Source organism: Gallinula chloropus (assembly GCF_964237585.1).
Source record: "Gallinula chloropus genome assembly, chromosome: 3".
NCBI classification, from domain to species: Eukaryota; Metazoa; Chordata; class Aves; order Gruiformes; family Rallidae; genus Gallinula; species Gallinula chloropus.
Genome location: NC_140087.1, coordinates 72,594,854 through 72,613,113, shown reverse-complemented (window position 1 = coordinate 72,613,113; position 18,260 = coordinate 72,594,854). Strand labels below are relative to the sequence as shown.

Genomic DNA, 18,260 nt, shown 5'->3' with positions numbered 1-18,260 from the left:
TTAAGTGCCTATGATGCTAAACTCACACATATTAATCAACAGAAGCAAGGTAGGAAGCGAACCCCAGCTTTTCATAGCAAATACATATTTTATTTTTCCTTAGACTTTGCCTTTATTTAAAAGATTTCCACCACTTCTTCTTTGTCTGAGTGTGTACTTATAAGCCAAAAAACCCCAAACAACCCTTCAAAGCCCCCCACAAAACCACTACCCAAAATCAGACACCCATTATTTGCATACTGTAGAGCATTCCACTCTGAGGATGACTAAAACTGTATCACATAAATGTTTTTACTCCAACAGAAGCAATTTTTATTACTAGTAAGTCACAAGCAGCTCTAGGAAAATATTATTCAGTCCTGAAACAAGTTAAGTGCATTTAAGTAAAGGACTAATACAGGAGAAAAGAAATAAAGAGATGTTCAATGATTAAAGTTGGGGTTGGTTGTTTTAACATATGGTATTGCAAACAATTTACAATTGGAAGATCTCCCTTTTATTCAATTTCTCTATAGAAGAGGATACCATACTACTAGGATAAAGGGATGAGATATCAAATATGCCTAGTGAGTAACCGTTTTGCTTAATTAAAAAGGTAGATGTAAACATAATTCTTCCTTCACATAAAAAGAGCATTCTGCCCAACCATCTGCTCAGCCAAACATCATAAATGTTATCTCCCATAAATGGAAAGTTTTCAACAGGTAAACAAGGTTTGTTTAAGAAAAAAAAAAAAACCTGAGGGAGAGGGGGAGATCACAAAGTGGGCAGTATGTCCGAATGGGGAGCAGGAGCTATTTTCAACTGCTTTATAAACCAAAACCATTTCCTTTCAACCTCCCCAACTCTTGTCCAACTTCAGCTCCGTAAGGCTTAAGACATAAGGCTCTGTAAGACTTAAGGACTGGCCAGGCTTAGGCTACAGCAAGCCACATACTTCCTGACTAATTAGGCTGGTCACTGGCAAATGGAGTAACCAACAGCTAAATTCCACTTACCTTTCTCTTGGTACAGGAGCTAATCGGGGTCTCCCTAATACCAAGCACTGTATTTTCCTCAAAAAAAACATGGAGGAAATTCTTAATTTTGTGACTTCTTACCTCCCATACAAGCATGCATGAGATAGGCCATAAGGTTCACAAATCACTTCTGACATGGCAGAACACTGAGCTAAGCCCTTTCTTCACAAACCAAGCCAAAGCTAAGCACTTCACTGGGCCGAAGCTGATCTTTCCTTTCTATTGAACATGTTCACCATCTTCAAAGACACCGTCCATGTTGTAATAAAACCAACATAATTTTAAAAAATCCAGAAAGACAGGCAGTACTTTGGCTCTTACTATCACCTTTCACAAGCCTGTCAACACAGAAAACGATATTCATATGTGCTACTAAAATAACACTGGGTTTGTAAAACACGATACCTCAGCAATCGGTTTCTTTCCATCCCCTTCCTCATCCTCAGAAAGGTCAATGAAAAAGTCTTTCCCACATGGAGTTTTATCAATGAACCAGCCCCCGTGAGAGACGCGTGTTTCAGCTCTTGCTCCTGGTGAGATGGTGCTTGTTTGAGGTGCTGCTCGCTCAGGAGGGAAGGCTTCCGCTGGTTCATTTTTTGGAGTGGTTGGAACAGAATCAGGATTTCCTTTCTTGTATAAGCTCAGCAGGGAACTGTTCATGTGATTTGCAGACTGCAGATTCACGTATTTTAAATTAAAACATACAGGTTATATCTTGGATTGTTTGCCCTGCATCATCCAACTCATTCCTCTGTAAATCAAATGACTGCACACAAAACTACATCTGCTCATTGAAGAGGCAGCAGCCTTTGCATTTACCCCCACAGGATCCCTGTTAATTGACAGTCATCTTTTAGCAATAGCTGAAGTACCTTCAATCATTTCAGTCAGTTGATAGCCAGTCTTTTGGGCCCACAGTGTGCTTTCCTCAAAAGCAATTCCCTTTCTTTAGCAAACAGCCTCCCTTTAGCTCTATATATTCTCAGCTGGAATTGTCAACTCTGACTATACCTCATCTTCGCATTGCAATTTCACAACACAGAATCACACATTCAGCAAATATAAACAAGGATAACAAAATACAACTTACTAGATCTTCTGGATAATCGTCATCATCGGAGAGGTCTGTGTCACTTCCTGCAGTACTTTACATAGAAGGAAGACAAAAACTTTCAATGTATCAGACCAGAACTGTGAGAGAGACACTCTCAAAGCAAAATAAATGCAACTGCCACAACGTGGTTCCCCACAAACATGATATGTAGTCTGAGGCTGGAGAAAACCCCCTGGCTAGCATGCTCTCAAATTAACTCAATTTTTTGAGTTAAAAAACCAGATCCTTTCCAAGTCTGTGATGATTTGGATCAATTTGGCAACCTGGCTGAAAGCAAAAGTGATGTCAGATCAATCTGATTCAGTTCACCATGAGATCACACAAATCACCAATGCTGGCACAAGGGATGGGGTAGCAAATAGCTGCTGAATCAAGCAACCAGTGAAAGTTGTGCAATTGCCAGCACATGTTCTCACAGGGCACTTCAACTTCCTGGACATTTGCTGGAAATATAATACGACCCAGAGGAAGCAGTCTAGGAGGCTCCTGGAATGTGTGGAAGATAACTTTGTGATGCAGCTGGTTAGCAAGCCTAACAGGACCAGTGCCCTGCTAGACCTTCTGTTCACACAGAGAAGGACTGGTGGGAGATGCGGTGGTCTGGAGCGGCCTTGGGCAGAGTGACCACAGAACGGTAGGTGTTCTCCAGTCTTGATCAAGTCAGGAGGCGGGTCAGTAAAACTGCTCCCTTGGGCTTCTGGAGGGCAGACTTCAAACGTTCAGGACACTGGTAGGGAGGGTCCCTTGGGACACAGTCCTGAAGGGCAAAGGGGTCCCAGGACCAAAATGGTCTATGAGACTATGCACTGGGTTAGGAGTTAGGAAGTCTTGATTTCAGTCTCCAGCGGTGATTTACTCTAAATAGCTTGACTTAGCAGTCAAAGATAAGACCACATCTCTCACATCCAAGAAAGATTAAAACCAAACCAAAGGAATGGAATCACTCTGGCCTCAGGTGGGTAACTATCAATGAAGCCCCAAAGATACCCACTAACTTAGGGCTGTATGTCCCCATAAGGAAGACATCATGATCATCTTCAGTGCAAAAAGTGCTTCCATTAGCTACTGGTAACTTCAGGTGAAGCCAAGCTTATGTAAAATCAAGGATCTATCCGTAGCCTTGAGAATAGCCAAATTTACTAATATGAAGGCAGAAATAATAATGCCATTATTAAAGTAATCTAATGGTGAAACTTCTTACTCATTTTTCTCTTGTTGTCTTGCCCTTTTTGCCACATGTTCAGCTTCTAAAACTGCTAAATCTTCGCGTTCTTTTTCATTACTGATGATTCCAAACACTGAAAGAAAAAGTTTGAAATGTGTTAGAGAAACAGCTGAAGTGTAACCAAGGAATTTCGCATTTCAGACATAGTAACAGAAGTACCTTTCTCAACTTGTATTCTAAAAGCGTTTCTTTTTCTTCTTCCATAGTCTGCACTGAAACAAATCCAGCAAAATAAACAGGTTACACCAACTGCTTTGCCCCCTCAACATGTTGTCATTCTCAGTGGAATAAATATATCGTAAGTTGACCCAAGCTTCTATACAAGTTCTTATTAAAACCCAACTGAGAAAATGCGATTGTTTATTCTTAAACCTGAAATAGCTCAATCACTGGGACGAATCAAAAATCACTAAATGATACTGGTCTCTAAAGGAATGCTCAGTGAAAATTATCAAGGTCCTCTTTAGCTGTGGATATAGCTAGAAAAGTAACAACATACAAATGAGCACACTGGATTCCACTTCACAACGCTACCAACTTTTTCATTTTAACTCAAAGAAGAACACACAGACACAGAACTACAGTCTAGTGAGGAACAACTGTGATAATTAATAACAGTCACTATGAGAAAATGATTCAATGAGCATCCTTAAATGGAAAAAAAAAAAAAAATCAACCTTTCATCTTCACTTACTGCTTTTATACAACAGCTGACTGAGGCAAAAGAAAACACAACCCAAGACCTGTAAGCACCCTAAACAAGGGTTCTGTCTCCCTTTCGCTAACAAGGCACAATAAACAAAACATGGAAACACAAATTAATATACTTCTAATCCTTCATTAACCACCACACCCATCAATGATCTGCTGAAACAGAACTCCCAGAAAAGCTTAACATCCTAAAATTAATTAGGCAAGACTGACCACCCTGCTGAGCAACTGAGCAAGTGTCTTACTGAATCCTGCATCTCCCCCACCTGCCTGCACAAAAGTAGGTATTTTCCCTCATATTTTAAGCCTCCTAAGGTAAGGACTAACACTCTGCAATGGATATGTAGCTGTTTAAGTAAAAAAAAAAACAAAAACAAAAAGCAACCCACAAACCCCAAACTGCAACTAGAGCTTGCAATGCCAATGCATTAATAAAATATACCACTAGGTATATCAGCAGAGGACAACACTGGAGTGGAGATATCTTATTGTTTCAATCAACCTCAACAACCGGTAATGAAGTCAACACAAAGAAAATAAAACATTTGATTAAAAATATGCAAATTCAAAATATCAATATAACATATTCCGTTATTTTTAATGGAGAATATAAGAATACCAGTCTTTGCTCACCTGTATGTTTTCTGCAAATCAGATGCTAGAATTCCAATGTCAACATACTGGCCACATTTACTACTTGCAAGATACTGAAATGAAGAATTTTAAGCAGCAAATAAAATCTGGTCAACCATTTAATCAGGATAGTTAGTTCCAATATGCCTGTTACAAACTCTCCCCTTCTAAGAAGTCAAAATGACAACATGGAACAGCCTTGAACTACCTTAGAAAACACTACAAAGTATTTACCAATGAACTGTTTATTAGGTAGCTGGCTAGCTATATTTCCTGGAGAAAAGGAGCATACTGTATTTTGGAGCTTGTGATTTCTGCTGGTACAACACCATTGCTTTCATTTTATAAGAAAAATTACTTCTTAACTCACAAGGATCAATCCTTCTAAACTTCTTGGTTTCTCCCAGTGAACCTCCTTTTGGTTTAGCTCTCCTGCCATAAAAATAACAAAACCTACAGCAATTAGTGTGAATACTGCCATAAGTGCTTTAATTTTTGCTAGATGTTTCAAAGAATACCACAGGAAAGTACATAATGAATTCTATCAAGCCTTTTTTTTTTTTCCTCCTCCCCTGACAGCAGCTGATCCAACCTATTTTTGAATCACTAATTATGGATGGACGTGAACATGCACTACATTTCAGATACAAATGCTCCCCCATTTGGTTTCTTCCCTGACTCTCCAAATCAGGGCACCGTAGTGGTGAATGCTTTCTTAAGAAAAGAGGAAAAAAAAGAAGTAAAAGGTGGAGAACATCGCTCTGACAGACACAGTACCACACACATCACAGCGAGGAGACATTCGAAGTCTCGTTTAAATTAATGCCTCCGTGTCAAACAATCGAACTGCTTAAAAACAACCACAGGATTCGGCTGCCTGAAAGTACGCCTGGACCTCACACCAGCCACAGGCAACTACTGACCCGCACAACACATCCAGCCGACCAGAAATGCAGCGGGCTCCTCTCCTGCAGGGCAGCCAGGACGCCGTCACTGGGGCCTCGCAAAAGCAAAGCCGCGAGCTCCCCCCAGCTGCCGCCCGTGTTCGGAGGAACTGGAAGCCGCGGACACTTACACACGGGCACCGAAAAACGGCGCTTTAACTTGCGAGAGAGGTCAGGAGCCCCTGAGGGAATCCCCGCTGCCCCTGCTCTCCCCACGGGCACTAGGGAAGCGCATCCCAGTCCCCTCGCACAGGCTTCCCGAGGCGAGCACCCCCGCCTCGCCCGCAGGAGCCCGAACCGCGCTTTCCTGGTGCTGTTCGCTACACATCCGAACAAGCTCCTAGCGCCAGGATCAGCGGCACCGATGAGGGGGGGGGTGGGGGGGGGGGAAACCCGAGCCAAGCCAAGCAGCAAGCCAGCAAAACACCCTCCTGAAGCCTGCGGCAAGCCCCGAGAGGCCAGGCCGGCCTCCGGCGCTTGCTGCCGCTCCCTCCCGCACCTGAGCGGCCCGGATGCTCGAGGGGGAGACGCGAGGCCCGTCCCGCCAGCCATGGGAAGCCCCTCGTCCCCCCATCGACTGCGGCCCCGCGGAAGCGAGGGCCGCCAGCCGCCGCGGCCTGCCAGGGGAAGGTACCTGCTTAACACGCTGCTTCAGCCGCAGGTCCACGAAGTGTCCCGGCCTGCTCCGCATCGCCGCTCGCCGCCCTCACCGGCCGAGGCCCTCCCAGCGTGGGAGCGGGACCAGGGGCTGCCCCAGCGCTTCGCCTGCGCACCGCAGCCGGCAGCGGCCGGGATGGAATTGTGAGCAGGCAGCGCCAGGGCATCTCGGCCACGCCGCCGTGAGGCCCCCTTCGAACTGCCTGCCCCTACCGGAGACGCTCCGCTCCGGTCTGGCCGCCCTCGTTCCTCCCATTCATGATGTGCTGGGCCGCTTATTACACTCCAAAATAGGCGCTTCTGCCCCTTCGGACAGGGCTGCGTGAGCTCCCTGGCAGTGCCTTAACAAGGGGCAGGGACGTGCTCCGGCAATCACCGGGCGGCCTCCGGCAGGGACTCCGTTTCCCAGCGGGCTGCGCGGCGGGGCGAAGGCCCTGCGCTAGCGAGAGGGGCGTAACGTACGGCGGCCGGTAGGGCGGCGGCCGCGGCGGGATGGAGTCGGTGGTCTTCATCTTCTCGCTGATTGATTGCTGCGCCCTCATCTTCCTCTCCGTCTACTTCGTATCCTTCCCCTTCGGGGTTGGGGTGGAGGAGAACGACACCCGGGGGGCGGGGATGGAGCTGCGCCCGGCGGGACCGAGGCGGGCTGGGCCCGGCCGGCCGAGGCGCCGCTGAGGGCTGGCGAGCGCGCGGGGCTGGAGCCGCCGAGGCGGCGGCGGTGGGTTGCGGGTGGCCGGGCGAGAGGGCCTAGTGCTGGGTAATGGCCGCTGGCGGGGGGTGCCCGCCGCCTTAGCCCCCGGGAGCCAGGGCGCGGGGGTGGGCCCTGGCCGCGGGGAAACGGCTGCCGGCTCAGTGCCCTGGGGACGCTCGCTCCGTCAGGAGCTGGAGGTCGGGAGGCTGCCGCAGGCGTGTGCGGCCGGTGCCTCGGCTGAAGTAGCGTGTGCTTGTGCCTGGCGTGGAAGAAAAGGGGCGCCGAAAGCGGGGCCTAAACCAAGGCGGCCAGAGGGTAGCCCCTTCACGGGAAGGGTGCCTCACCCCTGCTTAGGCGTGAGCTGGTAGCTAGCAGACTCTGAGCTCCTCCATGGATGAAATTTCGTCCTCTCTGTGACAAACTGCCAGCGGTCTTTGCTGCCTGGTGTTAGAGTGTCAAAGCACTGGCTTGCTTTGATTTATTTATCTCTGCGTCTCCTGAATGAAAGAGAACTGGCTCTCATGCTCTTCCAAATCTCAGTGCCGTTCCAGAATCTGCCTAGTCCTAAGAGAAAAAAGTATGGAAGCACTTGAAAAGAAAAAAAAAATCATCCTAGAAGGATAGGTTAAGTGCTGAAAAAAAAGCCCACTCCCACTTTACCTATTTTTTTGGTTTTGAGGATAGAAAAATGTCACATTCTCTCATTTTCGTGGAGATAAGCTTTACTGGACAGAATGATGTGCACGTGTGCATGCCAAACCTTTGTGGAGAGGATTCTTCTGGCTGAAATCTTCACATTTCAATTGCTGAAAGACAATGGTTTTACTCTCTTATTTCCCAGCAAAGCATGAATTAATCTAATGTTGCTGCAAATGTATTAAAAGTAGATCAGCTACTTCAAACTGCACTACTTGGCTTTGTTGTGAGGAGGCTTTAAAAAGTGCATTAACATTTTTGGGGGGTTTAAGCTGTGGTTTCAAGTCCTGCGATAATAATTCTAATGTTAGAAATACTGAGTTTGCCTCCCTGGTCTTTTTGAAGCGTTGAACTGAACTTTAGCACTTGTGCAACATTTACATTGGAAAAGCATCATAAAATCACTTGGCCTGATGATAAAGTGTAGTTGTAACTTCCTATCTGAAGTGGGAATTGAGTTGTAATTGATTGAAAGCCTTTGGCAGATCAGCTGTAGAACAAAACAGTTTATGCTGAGAGCAGAGTTCTCTCTCCAAATTATTGGATAGGAATAAAGCTTTCTGTATTCTGGTATACCATACCGATTTTCCTTATCTTGAACTTCAGATAATTACTCTGTCAGATTTGGAATGTGACTACATTAATGCTAGATCATGTTGCTCAAAACTCAACAAAGTAAAGTATTCGTCTTTGCATTTAATGTGATTTAAGAAAACAGTCCTTCAAATTAGCATCACAAAAGAAGGGTGTAACGTTTGTCTGAAGAGCCTTGATTGGCAATGTTTTGCATTTGTCCTTTATTTCAGTCTGCTTGGGTTTTTTTGGTTGCCTGCCTTTCAGCAAATTCAGTTCCAAAAGGCAGTTCTTCTGACCCTTGGTACTCTGAGATAGGCTGCTGCTCTGAATTCTTGGGGCTGAGACTGAACTCTGTGCAGTTGCAAGCAACTTGAGTTGTTTTTGTAGGTGTGCCACACCAAGGATGTCTGTTCATGACTGAGCTAGGAGAACTTTATAGCAACTTTCTCAAATGCTTCTGTATAATCTCTGACAGTAGAGGGTTTTAAAGTGATGAGGAAGAGTACCATTTTAACCAAACCTGCTTAAAGCTGATTTTATTAAATCAGTGTGGCATTCCTGCATTGATGTTCACTTTGATTTACAGGTATTTTCTTTCTTGATGTAAGAGAGAATGCTACATAATCACACACTTTTTTGCTTGATAGTACTAACCCAATTTAACTGTTTTCTCATTGATCAACTTGCTTGTCTGTACCAAGCCTGGGGGTGTTTGTATGTCCTGTGTCTGTGCAGATTTTAATTATCTGCTGTTCTTCCTAAATCCTAATGGAGTTGTGTTCAAACAGCTGCTGTGCTTCTCTCTAGAAATGTTTGCTACTCTGTGGTAGTGTCTTAGGGCCTCATTTCCAGCTTACTCATGTGGAATCCATCTGAAGGTATTAATTTTCCTACATTCTGTTGAAATCACATGACTGCTTCTTCCATTAATTTTCTGTCTGATATGATTAGAATCAGATGAAAACTCCATATGGAGTTGGTTTTGTTTGGTTTTGGGAGAGGAATTTACATTTGTCCATATAACTCTTTTCTTCCCTCTTCACAGTGGGTGGTCCCCGAGGTGATTGGCCATGCTGTTGTAACTGTACTAATGCTTATTTCATTGCACTGGTTCATCTTTCTCCTTAATTTGCCAGTAGCAACATGGAATATATATAGGTAAGTGCAAAGGGGTTTTTGTGCTTTATTTTCCTCCACTGTTACTAGTTTAGCTTTAAGTGTAGTATGAAGATAAATAATACGTCACGATGAGATGTTTCAGTTGTGTTCTTGAGCTGCTAACAGTCTTCAAGGCTCTAACATAGAACTCCTCTGCCTACACTTAAACTTTGAAGAAAGCAAACAGTGTAAAGGACATGAAGCTTTTGGCCTTTCCTTGTGTTCTCACTGGTTCCCAGGAATCTTGATTTGTGAATCATTCCCAAGTTTCTAGGAAATGATAGCATGATAATTGGGGTTATGAAGCAGTACTGCAAATGTAGTTGTTAATATTTTTCATGCTGTGCCTGATAGTGGTATCAGCATAAAAGTACAAAGTCAGCATGGCTGATGGTTGTAAAACCACTGGGCTGTGGTTTTCTGCCCCTGCACGCTCTCACGTTTGCTGTCTCGTCTCTCCCCTTTGCTTTGCATTTCTTCTGTCCTCCCACCTTGCCTCTGTATTTGGAAAGGTTTGCACGTTTTACATCTTAGGACAACTTGTCAGTGTTACTGGTCTTTGTAGGCTGGGCTGCTCCCGACTTGGAAACTTTGCAGGAGAGGTTTCCACATGGCAATGTTGGGGCTCAAAAATTTTATATTGTACCGTTTGATGTGAAGGGAATTGAACCTTTACCTGTGTCACACTAAAGTCACGTGTGGATTTGTCACAGATTACCTCTAATCACTACTAGGGGAAGTGCAGGAGACCAGCTGTGCATGATACAGGTGTGAAAAGCTGGCCATGATTCTCATTGCCTAAACCTGCTAGGGCTAACTTTTTGCAGGGATGGGTTGAGTTGTTGGTAAAATTAAATAAGAAGTTCCATATGTCTCACTGAAAAGAAGCTGAGGATCCCTTTACTGGTGATCTTGTTATTCTTGGGGAAACCATGCATTCATCATCGTGTTCCACAAAACTGCTAGCAAAGCCTTCCAATGTTCCTGAACTGGAGTAACAAAAAGACAGCATAACTTGTGTGTGCTTACTAAGCAAACATTGCCTCAATGCACGTACCTAAGGATGGTTCTGTTTGGCCACCTGTAGGTACAACTGTATTACGTGCTGTCACACAAAATGCCTGGCATTCCCTTTGGTATCTGCTGGCAAGTACAGAGTTTGCATTTGGTGTTTCATTTAGGCTAGTCTTTCTGCAGAGGCAGTAGGGAGAGAAGGCGTTTTCCCAGAAGCTTTGAAGATTTCTTGTACTGGTTACCCTGTTGCTGCTTCCTTTTGCTTGCTTACATTGATGTGTGAAGTCGCTGCTTGCCTCCCCTTCTAGAGAGAATTGAAAATTCAGGGAGAATTTCAAAAGATGCCATTGTTTCTATGTCTACACTTCAGGCAGTAAGCTTTGGCTGCTGTGTTCAGTTGAGAGCTCTCATTTTTATTTTGCCATTCTGAGTATCCTGAAATCCAGGGTTGTTTCCTCACTTTTAGACATGGGGTGTATGTAGGCTGTGAGTGAGTATGTGGTACTTTGCCACAAGACATCACGATGTTACGCTGGTATTGCAAATCCTCCCTCCTTTCTGAGAATCGAGGTGTTTCACCCAAGTTAATAGCCTGGACTGTCCCATCTCTAGTGAATGAGTTGTCTGCAAAAGCCTCTGATGAGCCTGTTGTTCATCATTACAGAGGAAACCTAAAGATTTGGGATACAACTCATGTCTTGGACAAAAGATGTCAGGAAAATGGTAGTTAGAAAAACAGCATGAATATACCAAATGGAGGAGAAGGCATTGATTATGAAACTAGGATTAAGTGGGAACAGTTGAAACACGAACCTGTTATCGTGAGCTGTGAACCCCCAGCATCACCTTAATGTGTCTGAATCTCTTTTGTGTGTCACAGCGTTTCAGGAACCAGTTTCTGGAATAAATGTTGCTGCCTGTGAATGCAGAAAGGTTTAAGAATGTCATTTACTCCAAGATGAGCATCGGTATCAGAATAGTTGTGTTGAAATGGAAGAAGTCTGTGCTTTGTAGTGTACAGAAGTGATAATAGAGAGAAAGGTAGGGATAATAATCCCTTCCACCTAATCTCTTTCCTTTGAAACCGGCTTAATCTTGATGAGTAAATGGAGTTACAGGCAGCAGTGGCTTAATTTACTTAATTGTCTGAATGGTTTTGGTGAGAGTAGAAAGGGTTTGTGTTCAAAGGGGCATCAGAACAAATCCCAGGGAAAATAAATTGGTCAAAAGCAGCACTGGGGAGACTTTCAAAGTGCAGCATGTTTATTGTAACGCCCTATTTGCCATCCTATTCAGCATACTCAGATGCTCATTTAATTTGGTGTATTTTCTTATTAATTTTGTACTATTTTATACCATCTCCTGAGAGACATAGTTTTGTTTTATGTTTTCCTTGTTTTAAAACTAGATAGTGAAGCAGCTTATTTTGTATTTCAGAATACATGTTTTTTAATTCTTGAAGTTTTCTTAGATGTGCTACTAAGCAAAAGAAGCAACAACTACAAAGGAAATGTTGAAGGTTACTGGACAATAAGAAAGCAGCTCTTAAAGTGGAACACATCCCTTAGCTCTCTGTTCTATATTCCTGCTTGAGGCAGTAGGTCAGAAAAACAGGGTTCTTGTTGGGTCTTTAAATCAATCATACCCCTCTTAACACTGAAGCAGTTTTGTTTGTCAGCATCTATCAATCTCAGGTATGTCATATAAGCCATACTAGCTTGTAAGCCTCTTGGAAAAGCTATCTCCCAAGTTCCAAAAGCTTTAATTAAGGTGCATAATTTAAGTGTTATCACTCTTCTTTACAAAAAAAAAAAAAAAGAGCAAGCACTAAAGTAAATAAATCCTGGAAAACAAGAAAACTCTGTGGTCTGTTGCTATTTCTAGGGTAAGTTGGTACAGGAAACTTAGGTTCTTCCTTATAAAACATTTTGTTGGAATAAATTTCCAGTAAATGGACAGTAATTTTTGTTACAATCCTAACAGACCTGTTGCTTAAAACTTCAGATTTAGAAGAGATTTTTAAATTGTTGATTATTTCACATTAACTTTTTAAATGGGGCATAATTATCTTTGCTATTAGTCAAATATGCTGCAGTGCTTTTTAATGCCTCTGAAAGACAAATACTGTGGTCTTAGTTTTTATTTCTTTCTGCTGCTGGCAAACCTCCTTGTTTCTGGCTCCCCTTCTTCCCCTCCCATTATTGAAATGAAGTTCTAAGAGGCAGGGGAGTGAGTGGTGCCATTCTTCAAGTATGTAAAGAAAATCAAAATGTGCCCTGTTCTGATACCTTGCTGATTCTCCAGATGTAAGACCAGGAGTTAAATTCCTGGGCAGAAAGAGTATTATTCCAGGAAGGCAGAGCCTGTATGATGACATCTCAGTGAAATAATAATACGGTTCTACACTAAGCTTAGCCAGAGTGAGCACTGCAAGTGCCTGTTTTTGCTCTCTTGACAAAACCTTGTGACAGAAGCATGTGCTGCTTGTTGAATTTCACAGGACATAAACACTCCTTTTCTTATTCCCTTTGCTTATATTTCACTTTGATTCACTCAGCTTTTGTTCTTACACAGGGTTGCACAGCAGTACTTTACCCCTTCAGCTCTGCCCTGTCTCTCTCTCCTCCTGTTGGCCTCAGTGTCTCTGCTGAGATAACACAGGGTGGTTGTGACTGACAAAGGGGAATAATACACAGGTGGATTGTTTGTCTCCTCTTATGCCATCTCATTTTGACCACTGGAGTTTGTGATTATCTGTGTGGAGTTTTTTGGTAAATAAAACACTCATTCTTAGCTACATTAATTCATTTCCACTCCTTTTCATCTAATGCTTCTTTCCACTGTGGGTGAACGTTTCCTCCATAACACCAAGAAACCACTAACAGTAATTATAATGAACTGGAATCAGCTGTTACCTGGGAACTCTCCTATTTATACATGAGAAGCTTGGCTGATGCCTTTAGTACTACTTGTCCTTTTACTCTGTGTGTTGTAGTAGCAGAGATAAACTGAACGTCCTGAAACGGAAAGACAGTTAAAGAACTCCCTTATGTAGAACTGTGAAACAAGTCTTCAGATGAAAGTCTCTTCTGTGCAAGCTCTCCTCCTCCACTTTGCCTGATACTCCCTAATATTTTGATGACTATACTTCTGTTGGTTTTGTTTTTTTTTTCTTCTTAAACTTTCAGGTACATTATGGTGCCAAGTGGAAACATGGGGGTGTTTGATCCCACAGAGATCCATAATCGAGGACAACTGAAATCACACATGAAGGAAGCCATGATTAAACTAGGCTTTCATCTGCTCTGTTTCTTCATGTACCTTTACAGGTTAGTTTCAAAAATTGCTCCCAAGGAACAAAGGGATTGTCTGGCAGCTATTTTCCTCTCTCCTACTCTGCTAGAGTAATCGGTAGCATTTGTAAGTGTCTTTTATCTCTTTGCATCCTGTTAAGCCTCAATAATACATGTTGACAGCTATCTCCAGGCTCATTACATACTTTCATTCTTTCTGATCAAATGTTTGGAAACTCAGACTATTCCTTAATCTCAAACGCACTCTAAGTACAACATAAAGAGTTACACGATTTCAGCACCTAGTGTAAGTGCCTGTTAAGAATGGAAATAATCTTGAGGACCAAGTTTATTTTACAAATTCTGTTTTAGAAAACAAAGTTGATCTGGCTGAGCTCCAGACAGATGAGTTCTGCAATGGGACCACTTCCTACAGGAGGGAAGAACTACTGTTCTACTGCAGTATTACTGCTGCAGGCCTTGTCTTCGTAAGCGAAGCACGTAGCGTGGGTGCCTTTCCATTTCAGAACCAAGTGCAGTTCTTTCATGAAAGTGATAGCTGTTCCTGCTTGCATGTGCTTCAGTAATCCACTGGTCTCGTGTTTTCTGTTTTGTCACAGTCTGATTCTGGCTTTGATAAATGATTGAGAAGTTGAAAAAGAACCATTAGCTGCCAAAGTGGGTCATCACTCCAGTGCTGGTTGTGGAGCCGCAGACACCTCCCGAACATACCTAGATCCGTGTCGTCATGCAGTATATTTTTTCCTCTTTGAACAAGAAATATTTTTCTGTATTTTTAACATAAAATATTTTCAAAAGACATTGGATTTGTGTAGCCCTTGTTTTTGTTTCTTTACAACTGAGGCCCTGCTTCTGTAGGGTGGAACTTGCTTACAGAACTCATCTCGTGTGAATTAAATAGTGAGAGGGGAAGTTCATTTCAGCAGCATAGGCTGGTAACAGTGGTAGGTGGAGAACAAGTTTAGATGCAGCTCTGGTGTCTGCTCCTTGCTGCAAGGGGTCAGGGTGTGTCTCACTGTCAAGCTGTCCTGCTAGAACCCAGCCTGAAGCAGTGCTTGGAACAGATTTCAGAGGAGCAGTAGCACAGTTTGCATCTTTGTGTCTGCCTCTTTTCAAGCTAAAAAACAATGGAATAATAAAAGTTATGCTTTCCTCCATATAGGTTGTTAGAGGGAGGGGCAGAATGGAAGTCTTGTGTTTGGATGGATTAAAGTCCCTTTGGTGAAAGTGACAGCTGTGTCTAAGTGAAAAACAGATAAATAAGAAAGATAATTAATACTTTTTTTCCTTTCAACTCCTCTTTTGTTACTGAAATACATCATAGACCTTGCTACAAAGTAAGCATTGCATCAGGTTTGGAGTTGGTTACAGAGCCAAAGATGCTCTGCTGTCACTATTCCATCAGCCTGCTGTTTCCATCTCCAATGAGATGAATCAAGAATACACCTAGCTTAGTGAGGTGACCCCAAAGTAAACCCTTACCCTGTTGTTTCAGTCCTGACATGACTGCTTCAAAGGCACCAGCAATTAAAGTTCATTTTGTGCAGCTCTTTGCATCAGTGACAAGTGTATGAACCTGAGTTTGTACCTTCACTGTTAAATAACTTGTCTTGAAGTTTTTAATATGTGCATAAAAACCTGGTTTTCTGAAACAAACCCATCAAGTGAAACACTTCAAAAATACAGTTCTGTAATTAAGTCCTAAAAATCTATGAGCTTTTCCTTCTGAAGTACTTGTCTGGTGTATAGCTGTAGTTAAGATTGGTTTTCATGGCCAGCAGTGACAAGAGAACCTCTGAAGCGTGATTTCTCTACATACCTTGTGTTCAGTATCTGTTTTAGGAAGAGTTTGGCTTTACATCCAATGATGGATGGGGTCTCAGCTGTTGCAAAGATGAAACACTGCTGAAAATGATGCTTGTTAAGAATACCTAAGGAAATAGCTATGACAGCTGCACGCCGCTGTCTACTTGACACCACAAAAGCCAAACAGCAGAAAGTACTGCCTCAAAGAGCTGACACCCAGACAGGATGTAGGTCTGGAAAAGGAAGAGCAAATAAAACCTTAGAAGAGAAGAAAGTTGGTAACTTTTGTAACATAACTGCCTACTGTGCAAGCTGTTCTCTTTTTTTCTATGTGGGGGAAAAAACATACTACTCGTATTTTGGCATTTATCTCATTGTTAGTAAACTGCTTGAATTAAGTCTGTGCTGTAGTGCCACCAGTAGATGAATTTCATTAATGATGCAGTGAGAAACATGATCATTAATCTGTTAAGCTTGCCCTTAAACTAGCAGGTTTCTATTATAAAAACATGATTTTGAGATGAGCTTTATTATTAATAATGAAAATGCTTTTATGATCAGTGAAGACAATGTATCTGTAACTACCAGCACCTCAGACTTACAGGGATGATTAGTAGATAGGGTAGACCCATTCCCTAATGGCACTGGTAACATTTACTACTATAAAAAGCTGTTTCCATCTTACCAGGGAAAGTGTTTCTTTAGAGATGGGAGCAGGACAAGGGTCTTAATTCATAGCCCAGACCTAGAGGGGTTTTATTGTAGATTCCACTCCCCTTCACCCTCAAGCGCAAATTACTGTCCAAAAAAAATACAGATGTTTTCTACGTGGTGGTTGTCAAATACTGAACAAGCTATACTTTTCATGTGAATGTTAACTTCCCACCCCACTTTTTAAAATAAATGAGTTGCTTGTTAGTTCATGCCTAACACCTTTTGGTGACAGTTGGGAAAAACCTCAGTAGCAGACTCCAGAGAACTACAATTCTGTTGAGTAATTCCACTAGTAAATTTGAAGTCTTCCTTACTCTAGAGAGTCATTTATTTGCCTTAACAGAGATTTTCACAGGGCTCAGCATCAGCAATGGGAAAAATGTATTTCTAATTGCTAAAAAATGTAGTTCATTACTGGAGACAGGGGTCCCGGAGCCACCCACCTCAGGAGAACCACACACCAGAAATTTTACAGTAGTGAAAACTAACCCAAAACCTCCCTCTGTCTCCTGGGTCCCACCAGGGGAGAACAGAGTAATTACAATCCAAGCTTACCTTATGGAATGAGACAGTTACAAACTTTAGGCTGATGTTAAATAAACATTCACCTACCTTTGTAACTCTGAGTCGGGGTAAGACCAACCACTGATTCACTCTTACTCATCAGAATGTATTTCCATTTGGAAGAGAGGAATGCAAGTAAACCCTGCCGAGGGGCCCTTAACTTACCCTTCAAATGATTAGCTACAGTTTATAGAACGCTCGTGTTCCATGAAAGTAAATCTGAGTTAGCCTACAGGGATTCTAACTTTTAACCAAGGTTGTTAAGCTTTTTTCCTCACCTGCCATCAACAGCCTCATCCACTTGCCCAGATATTAGTCAATTCAGCAGTTCTCAGAGAGAGGAGGTGTAACTGTTACAGGAATTGGGAGGGGGTGATTATGTACAATAAAACATTTCCCCCTAATTAACCATTACAGTTGCTGAATGTTGGTTATTTATTTTGCCTTTATTAAACCATATACGTCTCCTCTAGTACACTACTTGTTTATTCTAAAATAGTATGTGGAACATAATACATCTGTGGGATCAGTGGTCCCAAGACCCACTCTATGTGCAGGTTAATAATCAACTTGAAACTCTGATAAAGCCATAAAAGCAAATCTTTATCTGCTCAGTGTTGGCAGAGCTTTATTCTAAGGCTTTTTCCCCACAAGCAGCTCTCTAGGATTTGGTGTAAGTGCTAATAAAAGATCATTTTTGCCCCTATTAAGGTAACAGAAGAGCAGGGGAGATCTAGTCCAAGCCCCTGCTAAAGCAGAATCACCTCGAGCAGGTTGCATAGAACCATGTCCAGGCAGGTTTTGAATATTTCTAAAGAAGGAGACTCCACAATGTGGAGCCTCTGCCAGTGCTCTGTCACTCAAAGTGAACAAGTTTTTCCTTCTAGTGAGTTGGAACTTCCAGGCAATAGAAGAATTGAGACTACATGGACCACCAGTTCTACATTAACCACTTTATCTTTGGCAGAAACATTAGAGGCATACAAACTTCAGCCGTTACTCCTCAAAGCATTACAATTAAATTTAAATCTTAGCTATGCTAATGTTTCACAGTTCTACAGAATCATATACCTGTTTCTCTTGCAGTCTTCTCACCAGAGGCAGACAGGCATCAGGTGAAGCACAGTAAGAAACCCAGCAAAAAAACCCCAACTTCCTTCACCTGCTGAGTGGATGGTTGATGGCTGAAGCAGGTCTGCAGCCTAACAACCTTCCAACTTGTCCTAGCCCCCAAGGGAAGCAGCACACAAAAAGGGATAAGGTACAACCCTTCCATTTGCACCTTCCTTTAAGCCATGATTATCTAAACACTGCTCAGAGGATGAGGCAAGGAATAAGGTTAACACCGAAGTGCTGCTGGAGGGAGCAAAGACCTTTTATAATCAGTAGAGCAGCTGAAAGAATAATAATTGAATGCATTTCAG

At 42.8% G+C, this 18,260-nt stretch overlaps 2 protein-coding genes across 3 annotated transcripts in view; one reads left to right on the top strand and one right to left on the bottom strand.

Annotated features, from left to right (window-relative positions):
* Positions 1–6,337, bottom strand: part of NVL (nuclear VCP like) — a gene marked incomplete at its 5' end in the record, with an annotated part of 40,894 nt that extends 34,557 nt beyond the window's left edge. For both annotated transcript variants that reach the window (XM_084262168.1, XM_084262169.1), the window contains 6 exons: positions 1,425–1,691; positions 2,110–2,164; positions 3,335–3,431; positions 3,518–3,570; positions 4,703–4,776; positions 6,281–6,337. In XM_084262168.1, the coding sequence (XP_084118294.1) occupies positions 1,425–1,691; positions 2,110–2,164; positions 3,335–3,431; positions 3,518–3,570; positions 4,703–4,776; positions 6,281–6,337 (603 nt within the window). The remainder of the gene's footprint in view (positions 1–1,424; positions 1,692–2,109; positions 2,165–3,334; positions 3,432–3,517; positions 3,571–4,702; positions 4,777–6,280) is intronic.
* Positions 6,338–6,739: 402 nt separating this feature from the next.
* On the top strand, positions 6,740–14,547 carry CNIH4 (cornichon family member 4). The gene is made up of 5 exons (XM_084262586.1): positions 6,740–6,864; positions 8,297–8,365; positions 9,312–9,424; positions 13,627–13,767; positions 14,352–14,547. The coding sequence occupies exons 1-5, from the start codon at positions 6,796–6,798 to the stop codon at positions 14,377–14,379; spliced, it is 420 nt and encodes a 139-aa protein (XP_084118712.1). The 5' UTR covers positions 6,740–6,795; the 3' UTR covers positions 14,380–14,547.
* The last annotated feature ends 3,713 nt before the right edge of the window (positions 14,548–18,260 follow it).

Bases quoted from the DNA above. Each gene is read 5' to 3' on its own strand.
- CNIH4 (XM_084262586.1), top strand. From the start codon at position 6,796: ATGGAGTCGGTGGTCTTCATCTTCTCGCTGATTGATTGCTGCGCCCTC. The intron at 8,366-9,311 runs GTAAAGTATTCG...CCCTCTTCACAG, and splicing joins GTTGCTCAAAACTCAACAAA to TGGGTGGTCCCCGAGGTGAT. The intron at 13,768-14,351 runs GTTAGTTTCAAA...GTTTTGTCACAG, and splicing joins TTCTTCATGTACCTTTACAG to TCTGATTCTGGCTTTGATAA.